The sequence below is a fragment of the Aspergillus affinis genome (genome assembly GCF_023601865.1).
Source record: "Aspergillus affinis strain CMG 70 chromosome Unknown NODE_230_length_25436_cov_88_125360, whole genome shotgun sequence".
Taxonomy (NCBI): Eukaryota; Fungi; Ascomycota; class Eurotiomycetes; order Eurotiales; family Aspergillaceae; genus Aspergillus; species Aspergillus affinis.
The window spans coordinates 2,780-25,436 of record NW_026516011.1 but is presented as its reverse complement, the minus strand read 5'-3'; the positions used below and the strand labels follow the sequence as shown (position 1 = coordinate 25,436).

Here is a 22,657-nt window from a genome sequence, read left to right as displayed (position 1 = left end):
AAAAAAGTAGTAGTTTATATGGAATACAGGTGGCCGATTCGTTTCGTGTGGCCGACTCGCTAGTGAAATACGTTAACATGGCTGCTTAGTCAACCCCTGGAGCCTAAGTTAGTTAGTTAACTAACTAGTAACTTGCCTTGAACAAATCAGCATCCCATCAACATCCTATAATCTGCTATTGAATTTGGTGCATCTCCCTCTTAACAGGATGGTGCCTAATCACATTTAAACATACAAACACAAAACCACACTACTGTTCAATCCAATTATTAGTGCACTAACTCCATGATTTCACAGGAGTTTCATCCTTTTGGGCGCCTAAATCATAGATTTCTCCGAGTCCACCGCCCTCACCCACAGAAAAGCAACTGGTTAACCCTTTTACCAACAGTCCTGCATTTGTTGAAACAAAAAATACATCAGTGTCAAATGCAACTCTAGTCCTTGAATTCTCCCTCTCCACTTCATCCTTCCTCTTTTCTTTCCGGCATCCTATTCACACCCAAAACGAGGGGGAAAATGAGCCTAGATCGCCAGAAGGCCACCCCAGCAGATGAGACGAAAACTTCAGAGAACGACATTCTACCTCCTCGCTCTCAATTTCCCTCGTCGCCCGATCTCATGAAGGTAGGAAAGCCGTCCCTCTAGACGTATAGCCGATCCTCATCGCGCTTAGGGAAGAGGCCCCGATACGACACCATTTCTCGTTGATCTCAAATGCAGGATATCCGAACCAGTGGTCGCGGCGTTTTTTGCCGGAGGTGTCGCTGGTGCTGTGTCTAGGACGATCGTGTCACCTCTCGAACGTCTTAAAATTCTACTCCAGATTCAGTCAGTCGGTAGAGAAGAGTACAGGCTGTCTATATGGAAAGCCCTTGTAAAAATAGGCAAGGAAGAGGGGTGGAAAGGATACATGCGAGGGAACGGCACGAATTGCATCCGCATCATTCCCTATTCTGCTGTCCAGTTTGGAAGCTATAACTTCTATAAGCGAGTATGTGCACCGGAGTCCCATTCAGAAATCAGTCAATGGCGCTGGATTCGTATGCCCTCGGGCTAATAACTGTGGTTGTCACCGCGAAGGCTAACGTATCCAGTTTGCTGAGCCTAGTCCGGGTGCTGATTTGTCCCCCATGAGACGTCTCATCTGTGGGGGAGCTGCTGGCATAACATCAGTAACTGTCACGTACCCATTGGATATTGTTCGAACGAGGCTGTCCATTCAATCGGCTTCTTTTGTCGCGCTTGGGGATCGGGGCAACAGTACCAAGCTTCCCGGCATGTTTCGAACCATGATTTTGATATATAGGAACGAAGGAGGCATTGTAGCACTTTACCGCGGCATAACCCCGACAGTTGCTGGTGTTGCGCCATATGTATGTCCCCCTACCATATTGCCTATCTTTGTCTAACCAAAAGTAGGTCGGCTTAAATTTCATGGCATATGAATCTATCCGATCATATTTGACTCCTGAGGGCGAGAAAACCCCCGGCTCCATGCGTAAACTGCTTGCTGGTGCCATCTCAGGGGCAGTCGCTCAGACATGCACATATCCCTTGTAAGATTGACCCTCGTGCTACCAAAACCGCGAATGCGCACCGAATTGACCGGCTTTTAGTGATGTTCTCCGACGGCGTTTCCAAATAAACACAATGTCTGGACTCGGTTACAAATACAAGTCTATCTGGGATGCAGTAAGAGTCATCATAGCCGAGGAAGGCCCCCGCGGACTTTTTAAAGGAATTGTGCCCAATCTTCTTAAAGTCGCCCCCAGCATGGCCAGCAGTTGGCTAAGCTTTGAGTTGACGCGCGACTTCCTTGTGTCTCTCGATGAACATTAATGTTGCCGGTTCGGACTTTTTGTATATCTTTAGCATGTACTATCAGACCTGAAGGTAGTGTTGAAAAAACCCAACCTCTGATCATGTCATAACCAGCCATCATTGGATCATCAAATAATCAGGCTTAAATGAAATACGTAGGTTTTCCAAGGTATGGAGATAATTCATTGATTTCTTATACCACAGCTGGGCAACTACGAAATGAGACAGAGGGCAGAAAAGAATAAATTCTATGCATTTACGTTATTTTCCACGGTTTCATGATTGCCTCAGAATGAAACCCCATCTATGAATGAATGTTCGCATTGGGGCAAATAGAAGGCTATGTGTTCCCATTTACGACGTCAAGGCAACCGGAGAAATTGGGCCAGCCAAAGTATTACTATTGCTCAGATAATAAATTTTCGAGTGTCCTCTAAGCAGTGATATTCCGACGATAGAATCGACTGCTTCTATTGATGCACTTTCAACCTAATTTCATGGGTTCTTCCCCCATCCCGTCTTGAGATGAGGGCGCGGAAGCAGAACCAGGATACCGCAAGAAAGCTTCTGACCAATCATGGGCACGGATTAGTATACCGCAATGGTCACTTTCATGACACAGGAAGAATAAAGGAATGCGTACCCTTCCTTCACTGCATTGCATGACTCAAAGTTAACGGAAGAACAGACAATGGAGTGCTTACTCCGTACTCGGTAGCTCCTTGGCCAGAAGGCTTCAGACCAGAGAGCCTACCTAGGGTGGGTCATAAATTACACCGTAGGGCTTTAAGTCGTGGAGACAGCGACAAAGTTCAAGGCTGCAGGTCAACTGACCCCGCCTGGAAGTTGATCAGATCTGACCTTGCGCAGTGTTTAATATAGTACGGGGTAACTGCTCCGTGCGCTAGACTACTACTACTCTGGAATACGTCCCAGAATCCTCGAAGAAACCCCTGGCATAGTTAGGCCTCATAGATATTTCCAGTCTAACAGCGGAGACTCATTGGCTAGGACATCTATAATAAGTACATATTCATTCGATCATTCCTGGCTCGGTATACGGCGTGGAAAGGTAACGGGCAAGTCTTGCCTAGCCCTTGGTCTTCCTTCGCTCCTATAACCCCGCGTCCCCCAAAAGCAAAAAAAGAGAAAGAGAGCCAGAGAGGGAGAGAGGGTGAGGAAGGAAAAATAACCACCTTGTGCTAAATGCAGGCGGCACTCTGTACTTGCACGGAGGGCGCTTAAAGGTTTGTAAAAGTGGATCGGTGGAACCATGGAAGTACTCCGTAGACAGAGTTCTGCCGGACACACGGAGTACACAGTATTTATTCCCTCTCACCTTTCCCTTGCTCGAATGCAAACCTCCACGCCTATGATAGATACAAGAGTTTTGGTAGTTCATAAATCCGCGCGTCCTTCTCTCTGCGATGCTGGTTTTCTGGACCGTTGGAATTTTGAAGTTCAGGAATCAAGATGGTTAGACGGAGTACAATCTAGGCATCTTTTCCGGGTATACGCTCCCTAAGACATCCAATGTATGTATGTGGTTGATGTATCCATACAGTAGGTAGGTAGTCCGTTGTCAGTACGGGCAGTACCTACGGAGTACGCGGAGGGCGGTGAACAGGCGTTTGCCTCCCGCCAGTATTACAAAGAATAGTGCAGAACTAATAAGGAATGGTTCCACATTCGTTTTAGGTTAGGGCTCAGCCCGCACACACCGTCCTTCTGAAATTTGTAGACTGAAAACCTCACCAGCTTCACTTTGCATACGGGTGCGACAGCTAGCCAACTCCCAGGTGTCCCGTTAGATTCAGCAGCAATGGGTATGTTAACATCTGGCTTTTGTTATCATCCGAATCAGAATATCAATTCGATGCGAAAAGATATCTGCAAGATGTTGAATTTCAAGCATGGCATAGTGTCTCTCTAACGCGCAACATTCTAGGTATCGACTTGGATCGCCACCATGTGCGCAGCACCCATCGCAAGGCGCCCAAGAGTGAGAATGTGTACTTGCAGGTTTTGGTGAAGCTTTACCGCTTCCTTGCCCGTATGGAATTGGCCTATTACTCCCCCGGTTACGACGGTTGGATATGGAACAAAACTGATCGATAATCCTAGGCCGTACGGATGCGAACTTCAACAAGGTCGTGCTGCGTCGTCTTTTTATGTCGAAGATCAACCGGCCCCCAGTTTCCCTCTCCCGCATCGCTTCGAACGTTACCGACGCGCACAAGGGCAAGACCGTTGTTGTCATCGGCACGGTCACTGATGATAACCGCCTCCTCAACGCCCCCAAGGTGTCGGTCGCTGCCCTGCGCTTCACTGCCACTGCCAGAGCTCGGATCGAAAAGGCCGGAGGCGAGACGCTGACTCTGGATCAGCTTGCTCTGCGGGCCCCCACTGGAGCGAACACATTGTTGCTGCGTGGCCCCAAGAACTCCCGGGAGGCCGTCAAGCACTTTGGTTTCGGTCCTCACAGCCACAAGGTAAATTATCCATCTCTCCGTTGGGTGGTAACATGCTTGCTAACGTTCGTCAAGAAACCCTATGTCCGCAGCAAGGGACGTAAGTTTGAGAGAGCCCGTGGACGTAGAAGGTCCAAGGGTTTCAAGGTCTAAGGGTGTCTGTTATTTACCTGCCTTGTATCAATGGCGAAATGCAATGTGATGGAAAGTTTTATGCGGAACACCTATAAAATCATGGCGCTTTGAATTACAAGAATGGTTAGCTACTCATTTCCCGTAGCTGGTGAACCATTAACATCTCTGATACGACTGGGCTGCCAAGTTTAAGCATATTTGGTGTCATGAAAAACGTAATGTAGTGCTATATTCTTTTTTGGCAACTTGTTACAGTGGCATGTTTTGGTGCTTCCAGGCTCTACCTCCACCTTCAGAATAGTCAGAAGCTCGGTGACCGGCACCCTGCACAAGGTATTTATAAATAGTCAACCCATCTAATCCGACCGGGCCCCTAGAATGAATCTTGTTCGTGCTGATTCCAACCTCGGTACCAAACCCATACCTCATACCATCGGCAAATCGTGAAGATGCGTTCCAAAAAACACCAGCACTGTCCACACTGCGCATAAAAGCTTGAGCAACGTCCCTCGACTTTGTGACAATCACATCTGTGTGTCCCGAGGAATGCGAGTTTATATGAGCTATGGCACTTTCAAGAGCAGAATCTTCGGCTGACGGGCTGATCGTCTTAACTGCTAACACAAGGTCCAAGAATTCAGTGTCATAATCAGCATCAATCGCACTCTGGAGTAACGACAAAGGGGGGCTTTTCAGAGTTTTGAGCAATGCGTCTCGGCTTGGCGCGTCGCAGCGAAGAGACACTCCCTTAGCGAAGAGGGCCTCAGCAACTGAAGGAAGAATGCTCTCAAGGATATCTTGATGGACAAGGAGAGTTTCCAAAGAGTTGCATGCTGCAGGATAATCGGTTTTCGAATCCACAACGACTCTCAGCGCAATTTCTTGTTCTGCATCGGAATGAAGATAGGCAGAGCACAGCCCGTCGGCGTGACCAAGTACGGCAATCTTTGTATTATCCTTCACAAATCGAACCAGGTCGTTGGAGCCTCGAGGAATCACAAGGTCAATAAACGAGTCTTGTTCTAGCAAGGCCGAAACGATGTCTCGAGTTTTGACCAGCTGTATGGATGACTGAGGAACTTTGGTAACAGCGATAGTCTCTGAAATAACGTCTGAGATAGCAACAAACGATTCAGTTGACTCCTTGCCACCTTCAACAGTATTAGATTTAACTACTTGATCTTGGAATAAAGCACACATACCTTTGAGAATAGCCGCATTTCCCGATTTGATGGCGAGGGCAGCTATATTCGCAATAACCTCGGGTCGAGCCTCAAAGATTATAAGTAAAACACCAATCGGGCAGCTCACTTTTTCAAGAATGAGGCCATCATCAAGAAGTGTCTTGAGTGTGACTTTCCCAACTTTCACCAGAGTCAGTAGCAGGCTAAGTTATTTAATATGGGGCATACGTACTGGGGTCCTCCAGGTCTCGTACACCTAAGATCCCGTTGAGCATATCGTCATACTTTCCAGGCTTGGATAGGTCTAATCTTCTGAGAACGCTTTGACTGAGGTCACCCTTTTCAGCGGCTCGAGTTGCCACCTCAAGATCTCTTGCATTTGCCTCAAGAATTTTGTTCTTGTTCTTTGATAGTGCATCGTGTAGCGCCGTCAGTGCTTCTTTGCGATCGGCGTCTGCTAGGGTAGCGAGGCGGCGAGAAGCTAGGGATGCAGTTTTTCCAATCTCACGTGCCGAGCAGTCGGTGAGCGACATTTCTGCGGACTCTGCAAAGATCCTGATAGGGAGCGTGCATACACCTTGAGAGACGGCCTAGAGGGACTTGGTGGGAGGGAATGAGGGGCGTTAATCACAATCACGTGATTGTGTCCCGAAGAGCCATGCATTACGGAATACATATGGAAGCATTCCATAGGTATCGTGTGGTACACGAGGGATTCATAGATAAACGGCTGCAGTATACGTGAATTGAATGCGAATAGTTCGAATTAATGGTGTAATTAACCCATGGCAGACACATCTAATTGTCAACTGATTCTTTCCAATAGGCAAACGGGGGGTATTGACATTGTGCTGCTATGCAAGATGGTGGTACCAATACACTCTGTGTTTTCTCTTCTAATGACCCGATTAAAGCGGAACATAGAGGCAGAATCCGCCAAATTCTACCTAACTGTTTCCAGCCCACCCTCTATTCCACTACTCTGTTCCATGCAAGTTGTATTTGATTTTAATAAATGTAAATTAGCAAGTGGTCAATTGACCCTGTAAGAAAACAATTCTTACAGAGTGGCCAGAACAGGTTAAGAGGACCGATGCGTGGAGTCTACCATCAAAGGTTCGAGAAAGTTCGGTTATGGTGTTTGCCGCTAGCTGTACCTCAGCTACCTCTCACCTTACTTACTCCTTCCTCCTAATTCTTACTTACACTATCTCCTGGATTTGGCACCAACCACCTAATCCTGACATCAACGCCAGCCTCTGTGGCCAGAACACAACCTAACCACCGGGAGTCTATTCACGGCAACCAAGAAGAGCACGATGTCTCGCCCTGGCACTACCCTGTATGTCACCGGTTTTGGGCACGGAACTAGAGCTCGCGACCTTGCCTACGAATTCGAACGGTACGTGCCGCTCGTCGATTGCTACGCGCTACTGTGACCCGACGATCCGTCCCTCTCCTCGCAGTCTACACCTCGGTTGAATATCGCAAATATCGACGCCGGAGTCCTATTCACAGTGTTATCAGAATGATATATTCGCTCCGCAGCTCATAACCTCATCCCTGAGCATTCCCAACCCCAAGGACCAGTCTATTTATTGCGCGCCCATTTCATTATCTTACGTCGTTAACTTATTTGGCTTTTGCCTCCTTCTATCATATTCTGTTGCTAACAATGTTCTAGATATGGCCGTCTTGTTCGGTGTGATATCCCAGCGCCGCGTACCCCATCTAGCAGGCTGTGCGTTTAGAAAACCCCATAGTTCACCAAGCCTTGATTCTAATATATCTCAAGCTTCGCCTTCGTGGAGTATGAGAGCCGTCGCGACGCAGATGATGCTTACCATGAAATGCACAACAAACGAATTGGCCGCGACGACCTGCTGAAGATCGAAGTAAGTGCTGCAGCAGTCTTTTGTGGGGACTACTTTGCTTTCCAAGTCCAAGCCCAAGTACATACATTAACCTGGTTCTTAGTGGGCTCGAACGCCTCCTTCCGCTTCTTGGCGCTTTGACTCTGGTCGTGACCGCCGCCGTGACCGTACTCCTCCACGCCGTGGCCGCTCGCCATCCCCTCGACGTGCCCGTGGTGACTATTCCCCTCGAAGAGACGACAGATACGAAAGGGATTACGAGCGCCACGACCGCGAATACGATCGTCGCGATCGAGATTATGACCGTCGAGACCGCGACTATGACCGTCGTGATCGCGACCGTGAACGCTCTCGTGATCGTTCTCGTAGTCCTGATGAAAGGGATCGTGACATGAAGGATGACCGTGAGCGCCGTGATGATGCTCGTGAGCGCCGAGACGATGAAAATGAAAATGTACCAAACGGAGATGATCGAAAAGGTGTGTCTACCCAACTGTTCTTCACGACTGACCTGTTACTCATAATCGCAGTCCCTTTAGACCCCATGACTTCGGCTCACGATGAGCTTGATACGGCCGAGTAGGTTTAACTCCAGTTGATCAAGCTGGATTCGACTTGATACGCCTTTACCATGCTTGTTACGAGGGAAAGGGAGAGTAAGGTTGTGAGATGAAAATTGTGAAAGGTCTATTCCTCTTGATGCCCATGTTGATGGGGCTACAAGTGCTAATAGTCCACGCGCAAGATTGTACGCCGGTATTTCATCGTTCCTGTTCTTTTCTTTAACCCTTTGTTCTTTCGTTCTTTTTATTTTTATCTTTGCACCGGATCGGACTTTTCCTCTCCTCATTCCCTTTTTCTCTCCCATCCCCCTCTTAGAAAAGTTGCCTTTGTGGTGGTTCTTAGAGGTTCGGACTTGGTTTCAGTTTGGACATTGGTATTCATCGTGGTCAGCAGCTCGAGCCATTACCGATCGAACATCGAGCGACCTCTTTCATCTCACGCCGCGTTTTGTCGTCCTTTCCCTCGTCCCGATTCCCAACCGTCCGTCGTCCGTCTAAAGCACAGTTTAATATAAGACGATTCCATTTCCCGCTCTCCACACCCGGTGGTTGTGAGCTTTACAATGTCGTCTCGGGTCGAACCAAATCCATATAAAGCTCAGCGTAGTGTACAAGGACTTCTTAAAACTGTATTTTTGGGCTTCGTAGGTGACAATTAGCAAGAAAGTCAATCTATATATGTTTGTAAGAAACGCCTTGTGTTTAAAAATTTTTTTATCTTTTTTTTTGGCTCTCGCAGTCAGTAGTATGTCCTCTACATGGCAGCCTGATAGCTGCGTCGCCTTGTGCGCGCCATGTCTACCGTCTGAAGCCTGGTTTAGAGATGCTTTCGTGTATATGTGAATAGCCAGAGCCGGATCCTCACTCTCATAACACAATTGTGGAAGGTGTAATGAGGGTACAAAGAACGCTTAGGTAAAAATCAACGGATTTCTGCCGCGAATTGGCAGAGGAAAAATTTCGGTTTTGCAAAAGAAGTCATGTTCACCATTCCTAGATATTTGAAAGGAATAGGAGCGTTGATGGGCAATTTCCCAATTAGTGCATTTTCTCATGTGTGGCCATGAGAGAACCTATTTTCCCGCTATTAGTAAGACAGTATACTCATGTTTAAAGAGTTGTCACTTCAACTTACCGATGAATGTGGTTATCAAGCGAGACCGCACTTGGCAGATATCCTCAGGTACCAACCAGATTGTTGCACCCAATTTTCTCGCTATGCTGATGCTCAATTTGGCATTTCCATAGGCCTCCTCGTCGGTTCGGCCGGGGGTCACCAATTCGTAGTCCACATAACTACTCTTCAGCCCACTAAGCACATCAAGAAGGAATATACCAGTTCCAATTGACTGGTCTTTGAAGCTTCGAATGGATGAAGTTTTGCCTCCCTTGCGAGACATGTCGTTAGCCCACCGAATCATTTCAGAATCGGTAATTTCACGCTTGCCCATCCGCTGAGCCAAGCTCGAGAGTGTGTTTGTGATATCCTTCCGCATCAATTGCCACACCAGTCCTAATGTAAGGGTGCGCTGGCCATCGGTGATATCGGCCCCTTGTACACCTACAAGAGAAAAGCCGACATGCTTTCCAAGTTCAGTTGCATAGTTCGTATTCTCCACGGCTTTGAACCGCATCATCTCATTTCCAGCAGCTGGTGCCTTGTTAACATGTCTCCAATTGACACTGCCTGGGATGACCTTATCGTAGGCTTGCAGCAGTACAGTGCCATCCCGAAGGTCGTCAAACAATGAGTTAACCGCGGGCTGGACATCCAAGGAATTCAGCCATAGGGTGAACACTCTGGCTTCTCGTTCCCCTTCGGCATCGAAATCCTCGACTTCTAGTTTATCCTCTTCGGTTATCGGCTCGAGCCCAGGAATGGTGTTAAACAAGTTGGCCACAAACGCAAGATTGAGTTTTGGATTTCCAGCAACGAGTGAAGTAGGTGTCAAAAACTTCCGGCAGCCCAGTCTGTCCGCATTCTCCAAAACTTGCTCCGCTCGCTGGAGCAAATCCTGAGTTTGCAAGGGCCCGCGTGAGCAGGTGTCGGGTGCAAGTTGGTTGAGGAGAACGGTGTAGTTTTCACCATCCTTTACATCCGTAGAAAAGTTCGTCACCCTGTCACAGTAATGTATCAGAAATCCAGAACATTCATATTTAACGTGATGGTCGGGGGATTTGGGGGTGGTTAAGAGTTCGATGAAATATATGGCGCTCATCTAGCTGAGATGTAACGTACCTTCTATCCCACTTCGCGTTCTTCAGATGGTAATTGAACCAGCGCAACAGGATTTGCTCCGGGGGCAGACGAAGAAATTGCTCCAAGGTCTCATCATCTTCCAGGAGTCGATATAGCTCGGGGTGGAGTTTTATATCAATCTTGCCCAGAAGGCCTCGACGAATAATTTGCCAGATCAATCCTAGAATAAGGTGTTCTCGCACTTCTATGATATCACCGCTTCCAATGTTCACAACAGAGCAACCAATGCCCTTAGCTGAGTTGATCACGATGTTGTTGTTTTCCGTCATGTGAAATGCATTGAGCTCCTTGATCTTCTTTCCCGATTTGTTCAGAACTCGCTCATCAATCGTATCCGGTACACTGTCGTTGATCAATTTCGCCAGAACCAACCCGTCTTTACATTTGTCAAACATTTCAAAGGTGTCAGTGGGAAATGGCAGGGAGTTTCCAATGTCTGGATCGCCGGCAAGGACAGCATTGATATGCCTTGTGAATTCGGTTCTCTCGTCCTCGTTAATCGTATGAGTGACATTCGCCGAGGATCCTTGAACGTGGATCCTGCCCCCAATACTGTTTCGAGGAACATGTCGAGAGCCCGTGACATTTCCCTGTAGTGCAGCTGGGGCGGCGCTAACGGCAGGCTTGCTTTCAGCCGGAGCAGCGCGAAGCTTGGAAATAAGCTACGTTTTATTTAGCAGACCGATCAGCTGGAAGTTTTAGAGATAACACACTAACATCAACGTAGTCTTCGAGCTCCACGCGACGAGAGCTGTCGAGTTCGACTTCCTTCAGCGCCTGGCGTACGACATCATATGGTTGGCGCTCCGATTGTTGGGTAGACTTGATAACGGTTGCTTCATCCAAGTAGCCTTTTTCATCAATGTCTAATTTCCTAAACGCATCCTGAAGGGTGAAGATCTCGCCTTGCTCAAACTGAGGGTACTTCCTGTTTGGTCAAAATCAGTTAGGGGCGCATTCATCCAGATACATGCAAGCGACAAAGTATGAAATAGTCGAAAAGGGGCATACCGCTGAAGTTTGATCACATTCATTTTCCCGCTCCCTTTCGTGGCCTTTCTGTTGGCGGCGATGTCTTTGATGTAATAACGTGGGGGGCTTGGCTGGCAGATATGCGCGAAAGAGGACTGAAGGTCTGTATAATACACTGGAAGCTCTCAGGCTATGAAGATAGACTGATCAGACAATGATGGTTGATACCGCCAATGCGCGTCTTTCTGTTGCCAGTCTTTTTCAGTGGTGAGTAGGTAGAAGAGAAGCGAAGTAAGTCGAAGCCAGCACTGCCCATTCGGAGTAAGTATTATTTAGGCAGCCTGGGTAAGACCCGCCCCGCCCAGGAAGGAGGGGTGATGGATGTCATGTTTACAATACCTAATTACAGAGCCAATTCCGGGTTACGAGATACCGTACTGACGCCCCACACACCTACGGTACCGGTACTGGTTGGGTATGACCACGGAACACCCAGGCTAGGCACTGTAGAGCACAGTAATAAGAGGAGTCAAAAAGCTTATATTTCAAGGATATTGACAAGGCTGGATGAATGGTTGAATGGAGAAGCATTCTTTTCATATGAGACAACCCTTCTGTGTCTTCACTGCCCAGTAAGTCTACACCGTACCTTGCATGATGTACATACATACATTCATCGTACAGTCTACCTTACCTAGGTTGGCGGGCAGTATCGTCTCGTTTCCAGTGCCTAGGTACCAGTTACATACCTACATGGGTACAGTAGTTTACCCGGCGCTTTGTAAGGTATGTATGTATGTATGTATATATGTACATACATGCGTACTGAATATCTACCTACCTACATACATATGTATGTCTACATAGTAGATAGGTAGGCATATACTGTAGATAGGCTGTAAGAGGTAGGCGGGCCTCTGCTAAATAGATTAGGGAGGTAGTATATAATTACAACTAACCTATCTACCTAATCTTGGCTGACCCCACGTGGGAAAGTAGTACATACAATACGCGGCTGGCATCCTGAACGAGGTGACATAGACGATTTCCTCGCTGACATGACTGACGTCAGAGCTGGTTGCCCACAGTACATCATAGTTAGCGGTACCTGCACCGTACTAACGTACGTACTCACAAGCCTGCTTATGACTAAAACCTGGCGAAAAGTCCTGCTTATTGTGGAAGCAGCACCTTACGGATATGCCTATCTGCACTAACAATTACCTACATAGCCCTATCATAGGTTATTGCCTTACCTCAAGTTTTGCGCATTTGGTTGGGGGCGGCTAGGTACTACATAAGGAACACCTGCCCAGGCTTTATGGAACAGATGGTGTAGATAACCCGTAATTCCACTGGGCACCAACCCATATACCCAGCAGTATCCAAAGTAAAAGAACCTTCGGCTTCCTGCTTACTTTTGGGTTCATAATTAGGCTCGTCGTATACGTCGTACGTGACTGTAGCAAGAGATTGGGGGTCTGTAGCTCTCGGACTAATCAGTGATGTGATCCGACGGTGGCTTCGTCATAACATCATCCGGTTGGAATCCTCGACGTACTTTACTGAGTACTCATTTTCACTGCCTGCACGGAAAAGCACATCCCAACCCAACCTGCACATACCGTATCGCTCTATGCTAAGTTGTCCGACTCCCCGCCTCCCATCCCCACGGCCCGATGTCCCAGGAACAGCATGGCGCCCGGGAATTCTCTTTGGGGACAACAACACAGACTGTCACCACAAGCGAAGCTTCGCACAACCAGGACGTGCTGCAACAATCCAAGGGTGAAGACCACACAGTTACGCACACACATCGACTAGGCCTGCGTCGCTATCCTAGGGATTGCCCTCCCTTGCGAGTAAGATGGTTCTATGCTGTGGACTCTCCCAAATGGAAACCCCTGTTATGGGATCAAAAGAAGGACGCCTCGAAACCCCCGCCGCCACCCAAAAAATTCGTTCCTTTTTCATCCAAGGACTCTCACGCCATAGAGATCGCCTTCCAGAGGCTTTCCGATATCGAGGCCGCTCGCGAACAATCCAGACACGCCGAAACCAGTGGAAGGCCGCAGGACAGCACTACCAAAGTTGCCGTCAATGAAGACTATCTTTTTGATGTGGATGTGGAACGAAGGGAGCTTTCCCCGGCTTACTGGGCAGGACCTGTTTACGAAGTTCGTCGTGGAACATGGTTCTTCCAGGATGGGTCTTCAATCAAGCCATGCGAGGAAAACCTAGCCACACAACTTGAAGAAGGATACCTTAAAGTGAAGCCATGGCGCTACATCGACGTCCATGACACCGCTGCACATCGTTCGACGTACTCGAAGACTTCCGATACGGGTAAACCTAGCATCAGGGAAAAAAATGCGGCTGCACACATGGCTAATACAATCAAGCAGCGCCTGGGCTTTTGCCAAATTCGGTCGAGAATGACGGGCTTGCAGCGCCTGTGTCGGCCAGTGGATCCCGGAACTATCGTCTCTTTGGTGCTTATATGAAAAGCATCGTAACATATCAGGATCACTCGGCGGCATTAATCACGAATGATGATTTCATGTCTCGGGTGAGCACAACCGTGTACCAGAAGCTAGGTGGAGTGCCCGGAACAAAAATAGTACGTGGGTTCATAGAGACCGGGAAAGAGAAGGCACCCTCGAACATGCAGAGATCACCAGGAGAAATGTTGCCTGGGGCACCTGTAAAAGGATTGGATCCCCACGAGACAGACACTCATGGCTCATCGGATGCCGGAGTAGCTCACAGTCATTCTCCTCAAGGTAGTCCTGCAGGCGGCTTATCGAAGTCAACACTGGAGCAGCAGATGTCCTCTCTAACAGGCGAGAATCAAGACGAAGCTCAGCTTGAAGAGCAAGCACGCAGACAGGAGGAAAAAGAGATGGAGGATTCCCGAGAAGTCGACAATGACGACAGAGAGCGACAGATTGATCACCTGGTCCTCGTCACACATGGCATTGGCCAGCGACTTGGGTTACGACTAGAGAGCATAAATTTCATACACGACGTGAATGTTTTACGCAAAACTATGAAAAGCGTTTATAAAGCCTCACCTGACCTCCAGGCTCTCAACTCTGTTTTCGCAGATAGCCAGATAAACTGTCGTGTTCAAGTACTACCTGTGTAAGTCGAATCTATTGGACTCTAGCACGGCTAATGATGCAGCATTTCCAATGCATATAATGATGGAACTATTCTGATCGTTTCTAGGTGCTGGAGACATCTACTTGACTTCCCTTATCGAGGAGCGAGACACAATCGCAAAGAGCTTGACCTTGCTGATGCAGATTCTTCCGAGGATGACTCCTTCCCTAGCCTAGCTGATATCACTTTGGAAAGTGTACCAGCAGTTCGAAATTTAATATCTGACTTGGCAATGGATGTCCTCCTATATCAGAGCGCCTACCGTGAGCATATATCCAAAATCGTCAGTCAGGAAAGCAATCGAATCCTCAAGCTCTTCAAGGAAAGAAATCCGTCTTTCAGCGGATCGGTTAGCCTATGCGGGCACTCACTCGGTAGTGCCATTCTCTTTGACATTCTTTGCCGCGAACAGCCCGCTCGTGAGCCTGAGCAGAAGATACCCGTAGAGAGAGCAAACGCATCAACAACCAAATTACGGAATCAGCAACTGCATTTTGAGTGCGAGGAACTTTTTTGCCTTGGCTCTCCCATCGCCCTTTTCCAAATGCTCAAGGGAAAGACGATTGCCGGGAGATCAGCACCAGACATTAGCAGGTCCGGGATGTCCCTTTACCCCGGAGAACAAACAGAGGGTACCCAATCTTCGTCTTTCTTGTCCTTCTCTAGTCGTCCTTTGCTCATGCTACCACAGAAACCAATTCTATCGATGGCCATAATCTAGTGTCTTCCCCGAAATGCCGCCGATTGTATAATATCTTTCACCCCTCAGATCCAGTGAGCTATCGTATCGAGCCTCTTATTTCACCGGCGATGTCATCATTGAGGCCACAACCCTTACCTTCTGTTAAGAGGAGTTTATGGGCTACATCTGGTCAAAGCCTTTCAATAATAGGTAATCGTGTGGGGCAAAGTGTTGGGTCTCTTTGGAACAATTTTACTTCCGGCGTTGCAAGCAGCCTGCTAAACCGCAGTCTTGGTCTCAATTCTGATGACGACGCATCTCAACTTTCCTCAAGCGAGGGCTATCAAATGCCACAGTCAAGACTATCCCCCGGTGCCGAAATCTCAGATTTCCATACCGACCGGCATCCTACGCTCATAGACTCGGGCTTAGAAACGCTGTATGAAGGTTTCCAGAGGACCAGACAAGCCGAAAGATCGGAGGCTTCGAGTCTTGGTGGTCATTCATCTATTCAGCATGAAGGGCCAGATGATCATTTGAAAAAGATTCGGATCGAAGATGCCAAAGTGAGAGCACTTAACAACAATGGACGAGTTGATTACAGTATTCAAGAGTAAGGGAGTCCTTTTCCCTCTAGGAACTTCTATCAAACAGCAACTGACAGAACCGATCACTCTTTGAACAGGGGGGCTTTTGATATTTCTTTGATTGCAAGCATCGCTAGCCACTTGACTTACTGGGCAGATGAGGATGTCAGTCATTTTTTGCTTTCCCAGATGCTATCTAAGAAGCGACCCCATTAAGGCGACTTGGAACCTCGATTAGCTCTACTTCGTCTCTGACTAGTGTCCTCTTTCAATTGGGGAACAGGTCTTTTGGTAGCAACGAGCGTTCGCGTGTATATAGGGAAGTATTGTTGAGTCATGTGATCAGCCAATGAAGTATTTGGCCTATTTACCCCGATTGGTACATTGAGAAAGCAAGACACGTCTAGACTGGGGAGATGCCGTAAGGTAGGGCGATGGTTGCCTTATATGATCAAGAAGTGGCATTGAAGGGGCTATAATTAGTAGCCAATTTCTCATATTCGGGCCATTCAGTTGCTTATTGTCAAGTTTCTAGGGGTACAAATGTTTAACTATGTAGCTGAGTGGCATAACTACTCTGTTCATCGACTTTGATGGATAAATATGCATATGACTTCATCGACTGCACATTGTATGTACCTATTAATGCTAGGCACCTTGTTACAATGTACCCGACCTACGAAGTACATATTATTTGTAGCCGCTGGAATGCCTCTGGGCAGGTGAAAGGCGGTGGGTGGTCGAGCGGCTACGATTAGTCACGGACTACTATTTTCTCCGTTCCGGTAAGCGATGGAAATTTCTATCCCTTTAAAAAAATCCCAAGCATTTCTTTCCGGATGGACGGACACCTTGCAGACATTATTTAATTGAGAATTCTCAGATTCCCTCTGAAATTTGTTGTGTTTATATATATGTCTTCAAAATTTCTCATTAACCTCGCGATATCTATGACCAGTTATACCGACAATTTGATTATGTGTGTTAAAAGTTAGATTGCTGTGATCTTGGTCTCATGAGAATGCTCCGTCGGTATCACCATTTACACACTTGTCACATCAATCATCTTTCACGCTTATGTGACCAGCCCCCACGACAATGCTCTCCTCTTACTAGACATCAAGACTTTATGGTGCTGATCATCTTGCTGACAGTACCAGCAAATGCTGGCAAACACACCATTGTTATTAGGTCTGCAAACAGACTCTCCTGCTAATGCTATTCTGGATTATAGGTAGGTAAACAGTGTGACTCTTGCACCAAGACTTCCTGTCTGTTGCCAAGGATTGTTGAGCAATCAGGTTACAGGAAATCAAAGTCCTGAAGAACTATAATACACCGCTATCTTCTTTGCATCTGGCATGGAAAACATGTACTTTGAGTGTCTGGATTCACTCGGATAGCGGAGAAAAATTCCATTCTTTTAGCTTTAGATGCCGTGTCTTCTTCATAAGACAGGGTAATTGTGAATGGGCATATACTATACCTTTCTTTTGGATATTACATGACATGAAATATAGTCAGCCAATTAATAGGGAAATCCTGTTTTAACTATAACATGTAATCTATCACAGTCTTCACACATCGACGTGACCTATACCATCAGAATATCTCTAGATAAGGGAAAACTACTGTGTATATAGTCATGACTACGTAGATCTTTTTATTGTTCCTATAAATGGAGGGTTGATTTGCTTAAGGCGGTTCATGAACCTCGCCAATCGTCTGCCCTATGCTGATGTTGATAAGCTATATATAGACTCTGGAGGACTAATCCACTGTAACTATTCCAGCAACTACGGTGTTAGTTACAAATGACTTTGAATGTTTAGCAAAAAATTCTATACAAGACAACAAGCTGCTGTTATCTTGCCAGTTCGATTAAATATAACTAATTGATTCTACCACGTTCTTAGTGACCATCCATCCCATAACAACACCTCACCGAGTTATCTGATAGCTACCTCGGTGGTATGTGGCCAGGACCTAATTGAATTAGTTAGTCACAAGAGTAGGTTAACTAGCGTAACTTCCTAACTGATTGATGTAGGGAAGAATATTTCAATGGGATAAAGAAAAGGGGTTGCAAATTCTGGCTTTCATGGCACCTTCCTGGCCCGTAGGCCCAAGTTTATAATGGCGATCCCGGAGCCGGGTCTTTCCTTCATCCGTGACAGTACCTCTAGGTGTCACGAACTTGCTCACCCTACCTACACTGTACAAGCTATTTCTAGCCAGACAAACAATCTGACGTTTTATCTGCCTAGGTATTACCAAAATATGTTAGCTTGTTTGATCCATCAAGATTCTAACTAAGAACTTTACAAGCATGCTGTGACTAATGTCTATCTACGAAGTCAATAACCATGAATGGCCCCCATGAGATACCTAGCTGCTCGAAGTCGCATGAGTTTGATCATGATAAAAACTTACACGAAGAACATCATACACAAATAAACAAGCCCAGCAAAAGCAATAATGGTGATCAAATACCGGCTCAGCCCAAGGAAATTTCCAGCCTTATTATTCATTTTCTTTCAACATCCAGCAATGAAGCTCTCATTTGTGTTTTTATATGCATGGTGGGAGCAACATATGTGGTGCTCGGGAGACTTGGCTTGATTATGATTGGATTTCTTAGCGGTGTTATCCTACATTCATCATGGGAAGAAACGAATCTCACTGTCCTACCGAATCCCATCAAGCGAAGAGAACTTTCGTTGAATGTCGCCAATAGACTACTCGATTGGCCCGGGCGCAAGTCTGCTCATGTTGAGTCGAGACTTGATAGCATCCAGTCAATTCTCACCAAGGAAATTTCGGATGAGCCTGCTGATTATTCTTCCTTTCGCCCTAAAACAGCATTTGCTTTGGATTCACTGACCGACGCCATCATCAGAGACTACGTGAAGTAAGTAGTTCACCCTAAATATGAGATCTGAGCTCACCAGACTTGATAGCTACTGGTACGAACCGATTTTACCTTCCGAAACAGCCTTTCCTCGTTCCTGCCGCTGTATGTTCACCGGCTTTGTTAAGTCAATGGCCTCACATCTCGCACGGAAACGAACTACGGACACTTTCCTTGAGTTTTTGACCAATTCCTCTTCTATAATGATCGTTTTCCTGAACGAACTCGCGAATGCCTTTGAGAACGTCGGTTCCTCTACGAAGCCGGAGGAAATCGTTCGACGATACCTCGAAAAATATCCGGAGAGCAGCCTAGCAAACGTGTTGGCCGATCCACAACAACGGAAAAAACTGAACATCATTGCCGATGATATCCTGTCTAGCTTTATGGACACGACGGCTTATGGCTGCGCCCCTCTTAGAACCTTCTGCCGGGAAATCTTATGCGGCGTCGTCCTCGAGTCGACCATTTCCAGTCTTTCGCGACCAGAGTGTATCAATAGCTGGATAATACATCTTTTTAGTGAAGGAGAGTCTGAGATAATGAATGCAATCGATGCAGGTGTTGAGGGGGTCAGGAACCAGGGCGTAACTGCTGCCAAACGCCCGATAGATGCGGCGGATGCACCTCGGCCAACGTCATCCGACAGCTTTGATACGAACCTGAAGTCTCCCGGTCGGACATATCAAGAAAAGTCTGAGAACGCGGATAAAGCAACAAAGGAAGCCATCACCGAAGCAAAACGGCTGAGCGCATTGATTGCCGCCCAGGACTTACAGAGCGGATCCACCGATAGCAACACCTGGAAAGCCCTTGTTTCTTTGCACGACGAGGATCCCACTTTGGCTTCTAGCACTTCGCCGAGGAAGGAAGAAGGCGAATTCGAGCCAGCGAAAAGACAGGAGGATCCCGAGACTTTTCCAGAACCGTCCAACGCGTGTACGAGGAATGAAACAAGTCCAGAACCAAGATCTACATTGTCATCGCCGATGCAAGAGGACCATTCATCTCACCAGAACTTGGAGCAGCATCTATCATTGCCACCTTTGACTCTTCACCGTGCATATATATCAGTGGACGATGGTTCAGAGTCCAGCGACGCCTTGGTTCGATCGAAGCCAACGTTCAATTACATGCTTCAGGTGGAACCTACATCTTCACAGAGAACTGGGTGGATGGTCTTTAGAACTTATAAAGACTTTGAATTGCTCCATGAGATCCTAGCGGCTATCGCAAGGCTGAACAAGCTACAATTCGCAGATACTTACTCTTTACTGCCCACCTGGAAGGGGCTGACAAACAGAGCCTTAGTAAAATCCTTGGAGCAATACTTGCAGGCTGCCCTTCAGCACGAACCGCTTGCAGAATGCGAAAAAATGAGACGGTTCCTCGGAAAGGAAGGCCCTGTTGACCCGGAAATAAAGAATGCGTCCACGAAGCCTGGCTTTTTCCCTACCCAGGCGGCGTTAGAAAACGTTGGAAGAGGAGTCTTGGGTGCTTTAACTAATGCCCCCAGGGGCGTCTCTAGCGGCAGCAAAACCGTTTTCAGTGGGATGACGGGGGTTTTTGGAGCAAACCCAAGCAAGAAACCCAGCCCGACTCTAGATGCTGATAGTGCACCTCTTAAAGACTCTGTTCAGTCCAGTGACAAATTCCACAGTACCTCCCAGAATAATCAGAGTCCAGGGGCAGAGAATGCGCCGGCATCTAGAAGCGGTGTACGGATTCCCGCAACTCAGTCTCCTTTGAGTGGGATCTCTCACGCCTGTTCACCGACCGCGGAGGACAGCCTCGTCGACTCACAAGCGAAACCGATTCATGACAATTCAGCTCATGCTCTGCTTAATGACGCTGTCGAAAATCTAGAAACTAGGCACCATGGTCTTGCAGAGAATGTGTCATGTTTGGATGAAACCCTCGAGAAACTCAAACCAAATGGACCCAGTGCGGACCAAGCATCTCCTACCAAAGACAGCATTCCAGGCAACAAAATAACTACAATATCATATGAAGAGACTCAGGTGGCGATTGAGCTCATCTTTGCTGTCATAAACGAATTGTATACCTTGTCCTCCGCCTGGAATATACGCCGAACTCTTTTAAATGCGGCCAAATCCTACATTCTACGTCCCGGGAACCCAAATCTAGAGACAATACGTGACCTTCTGCAGAACTCGATGATTGACGCTAATACATCAGATGAGGCAATTGGGCACTACCTCATGAAATTGCGCGAGAATGCCCTGCCAACTAAATCGGAGTTGGATTCCTGGCCGGCGTCCCCTAACGAGAGTGAAAAAGAGCGCCTGAGAGAAAGGGCCCGAAGAGTCTTTCTACAGAAAGGCCTACCACAGGCACTGACAAGTGTGATGGGAGCAGCTGCTAGTCGTGAAGCCCTCGAAAAGGTTTTCGATTGTCTTCAAGTCCACAGTGTCGCTAGAGGCTTTGTTTTCTCTATCTTACTGCAGGCTCTGAGAGCTATTATACTTTAGAGGACATGTACGTAAGAGCCTTGTAAAGATGTGTGCAGATTCTAGATGAATGAATGATTATACTTATGTGTATTTTCGAAGCAACATCTTCAATTTATGTATTTGCCAGCTTTCGAATCCGATACCTTGTTGCCGTATCCAATCATTTCCGTAGGTAGAGATGACAAGAGGGATACTTCCGGTCGATGTAGGTAGAGTGGCTAGGTGTGCGTTCCGCCTTCCAAAAGAAGCTTAGTATGTAAGCTGTTCTATCTACTCCTCTCGTAGGTAGGTACACCATCGCTAAAAAAACCACCTGCGGGTTTGTCTTGGCCTTGAGGACTTACTGTTACTCCATTTGACTTGTCAACTTAACCAGCCAACTCGTATCCCCTCCAAGAATGCAATAGAGGACATAATGGTTTCTGAAGTCAGAAAGCGCATGTCGGGTGCTGATGATAGCCCTGTTCATGGTGAACATTCTCAACCGAAGAGAACAAAGACAGGATCAGTCCAAAGTGCTGCTCCTGATGCCAGATTTCATATAGCTGCAACATGGAAGACTGATTCAAACGGGGATAAGTACTGGGAGATTTCAAAAATGCGCAGAGTCATGATATCGACCTTTCGCGGCAAAACCATGGTCAGTATCAGAGAATACTACGAAAAGGATGGCCAGGAGCTCCCTGGAAAGAAAGTAAGCTCTCTTTAACTTGTTATTTTACTTTCGAGAAAGTTTACTCAATGACATCAAGGGTATTTCTTTGCCACTCGATCAATATGCCTCCCTTGTGACTTTACTGCCTGAGATCGAGGTTGTGCTCAAGGAGCAAGGGCAGTCGATTCCTCGGCCTGAGTACACGAGTTCGGATAGCCGCCGAATGGAAGGTTGTGATTCGGAGGACGATGAAGAACTTGCGGATTTGCCGAAGAAGAACATTGAGGCAACCAGTGACGAAGACGAGGATGAAGACTAGATCAATTACATGAAGAGGTTTGCTTGCAGGGGGTGGAAAACATCTGGTGGATAGAACGATGCACTCCTAATGATACTGCGGAGTATTCACTGAAGGTCTTTCCTAGATATTGAATTTTGTCGCAGGACTAAACTCGAATCTGGTTCTGTTGGTGGGTTGTTTTCAATAGCTAGTCTACTCCCTCCCTCGAGCTAGGAATCCATAGGAGCAAGTATGTTTAATAAAATGACCTTCACCGGTTCCCTCGCTTTCTTTTTTTTCTCTTTTCTCTATTCCTGGGGCGAGCGATTGTTACTGGCATGGAAAATTTAGGTATAGCGACACGTGCATGCATCACTGTCTACAGTGATTAACTATAGCTGTACAACTTTGCTGGACGCCTGACTCTATCGGGTAGTGGATACCTCCATATTACCCTTAGACAACCGTGTTAGGTATGTTGTTATTTGATACCCAGAATTACTGTGCTGTCTGTGGTTGATACTGGATATACAACGTGTTTTCATCTATAAAACGGACTGTGTGTGATGACATACTGGAAATAATTTAAGAGCGTGGTTGTAGAAGCTCCGCCCATACTG

General features: G+C 47.0%; 7 protein-coding genes across 7 annotated transcripts; 5 read left to right on the top strand and 2 right to left on the bottom strand.

Moving 5' to 3' along the window:
- Nucleotides 1-519: 519 nt before the first annotated feature.
- Nucleotides 520-1,842, top strand: KD926_004817 (putative mitochondrial carrier protein; the record flags this gene model as incomplete). Its single annotated transcript, XM_053095320.1, has 5 exons — nt 520-627; nt 677-994; nt 1,098-1,376; nt 1,423-1,559; nt 1,620-1,842. The coding sequence occupies 5 exons, from the start codon at nt 520-522 to the stop codon at nt 1,840-1,842; spliced, it is 1,065 nt and encodes a 354-aa protein (XP_052950006.1).
- A 1,515-nt stretch (nt 1,843-3,357) lies between these two features.
- Nucleotides 3,358-4,448, top strand: KD926_004816 (60S ribosomal eL18 domain-containing protein; the record flags this gene model as incomplete). The annotated part of the gene is made up of 5 exons (XM_053095319.1): nt 3,358-3,363; nt 3,566-3,650; nt 3,773-3,877; nt 3,949-4,316; nt 4,371-4,448. The coding sequence occupies 5 exons, from the start codon at nt 3,358-3,360 to the stop codon at nt 4,446-4,448; spliced, it is 642 nt and encodes a 213-aa protein (XP_052950005.1).
- A 231-nt stretch (nt 4,449-4,679) lies between these two features.
- KD926_004815 (glutamate-5-semialdehyde dehydrogenase) lies at nt 4,680-6,147 on the bottom strand (the record flags this gene model as incomplete). Its single annotated transcript, XM_053095318.1, has 3 exons — nt 4,680-5,581; nt 5,633-5,794; nt 5,847-6,147. The coding sequence occupies 3 exons, from the start codon at nt 6,145-6,147 to the stop codon at nt 4,680-4,682; spliced, it is 1,365 nt and encodes a 454-aa protein (XP_052950004.1).
- Nucleotides 6,148-6,933: 786 nt separating this feature from the next.
- KD926_004814 (RNA-binding protein) lies at nt 6,934-8,071 on the top strand (the record flags this gene model as incomplete). The annotated part of the gene is made up of 5 exons (XM_053095317.1): nt 6,934-7,016; nt 7,299-7,355; nt 7,410-7,509; nt 7,592-7,967; nt 8,019-8,071. 5 exons carry the CDS (start codon nt 6,934-6,936, stop codon nt 8,069-8,071), a joined length of 669 nt encoding a protein of 222 aa, XP_052950003.1.
- A 1,018-nt stretch (nt 8,072-9,089) lies between these two features.
- Nucleotides 9,090-11,345, bottom strand: sac6 (fimbrin; the record flags this gene model as incomplete). The annotated part of the gene is made up of 5 exons (XM_053095316.1): nt 9,090-9,124; nt 9,187-10,169; nt 10,291-10,973; nt 11,029-11,239; nt 11,323-11,345. The coding sequence occupies 5 exons, from the start codon at nt 11,343-11,345 to the stop codon at nt 9,090-9,092; spliced, it is 1,935 nt and encodes a 644-aa protein (XP_052950002.1).
- A 1,617-nt stretch (nt 11,346-12,962) lies between these two features.
- On the top strand, nt 12,963-15,747 carry KD926_004812 (phosphatidic acid-preferring phospholipase A1; the record flags this gene model as incomplete). The annotated part of the gene is made up of 4 exons (XM_053095314.1): nt 12,963-13,629; nt 13,689-14,427; nt 14,515-15,042; nt 15,420-15,747. 4 exons carry the CDS (start codon nt 12,963-12,965, stop codon nt 15,745-15,747), a joined length of 2,262 nt encoding a protein of 753 aa, XP_052950001.1.
- A 2,594-nt stretch (nt 15,748-18,341) lies between these two features.
- On the top strand, nt 18,342-22,076 carry KD926_004811 (PX domain protein; the record flags this gene model as incomplete). The annotated part of the gene is made up of 4 exons (XM_053095313.1): nt 18,342-18,628; nt 18,678-21,075; nt 21,479-21,796; nt 21,855-22,076. 4 exons carry the CDS (start codon nt 18,342-18,344, stop codon nt 22,074-22,076), a joined length of 3,225 nt encoding a protein of 1,074 aa, XP_052950000.1.
- Nucleotides 22,077-22,657: the final 581 nt, after the last annotated feature.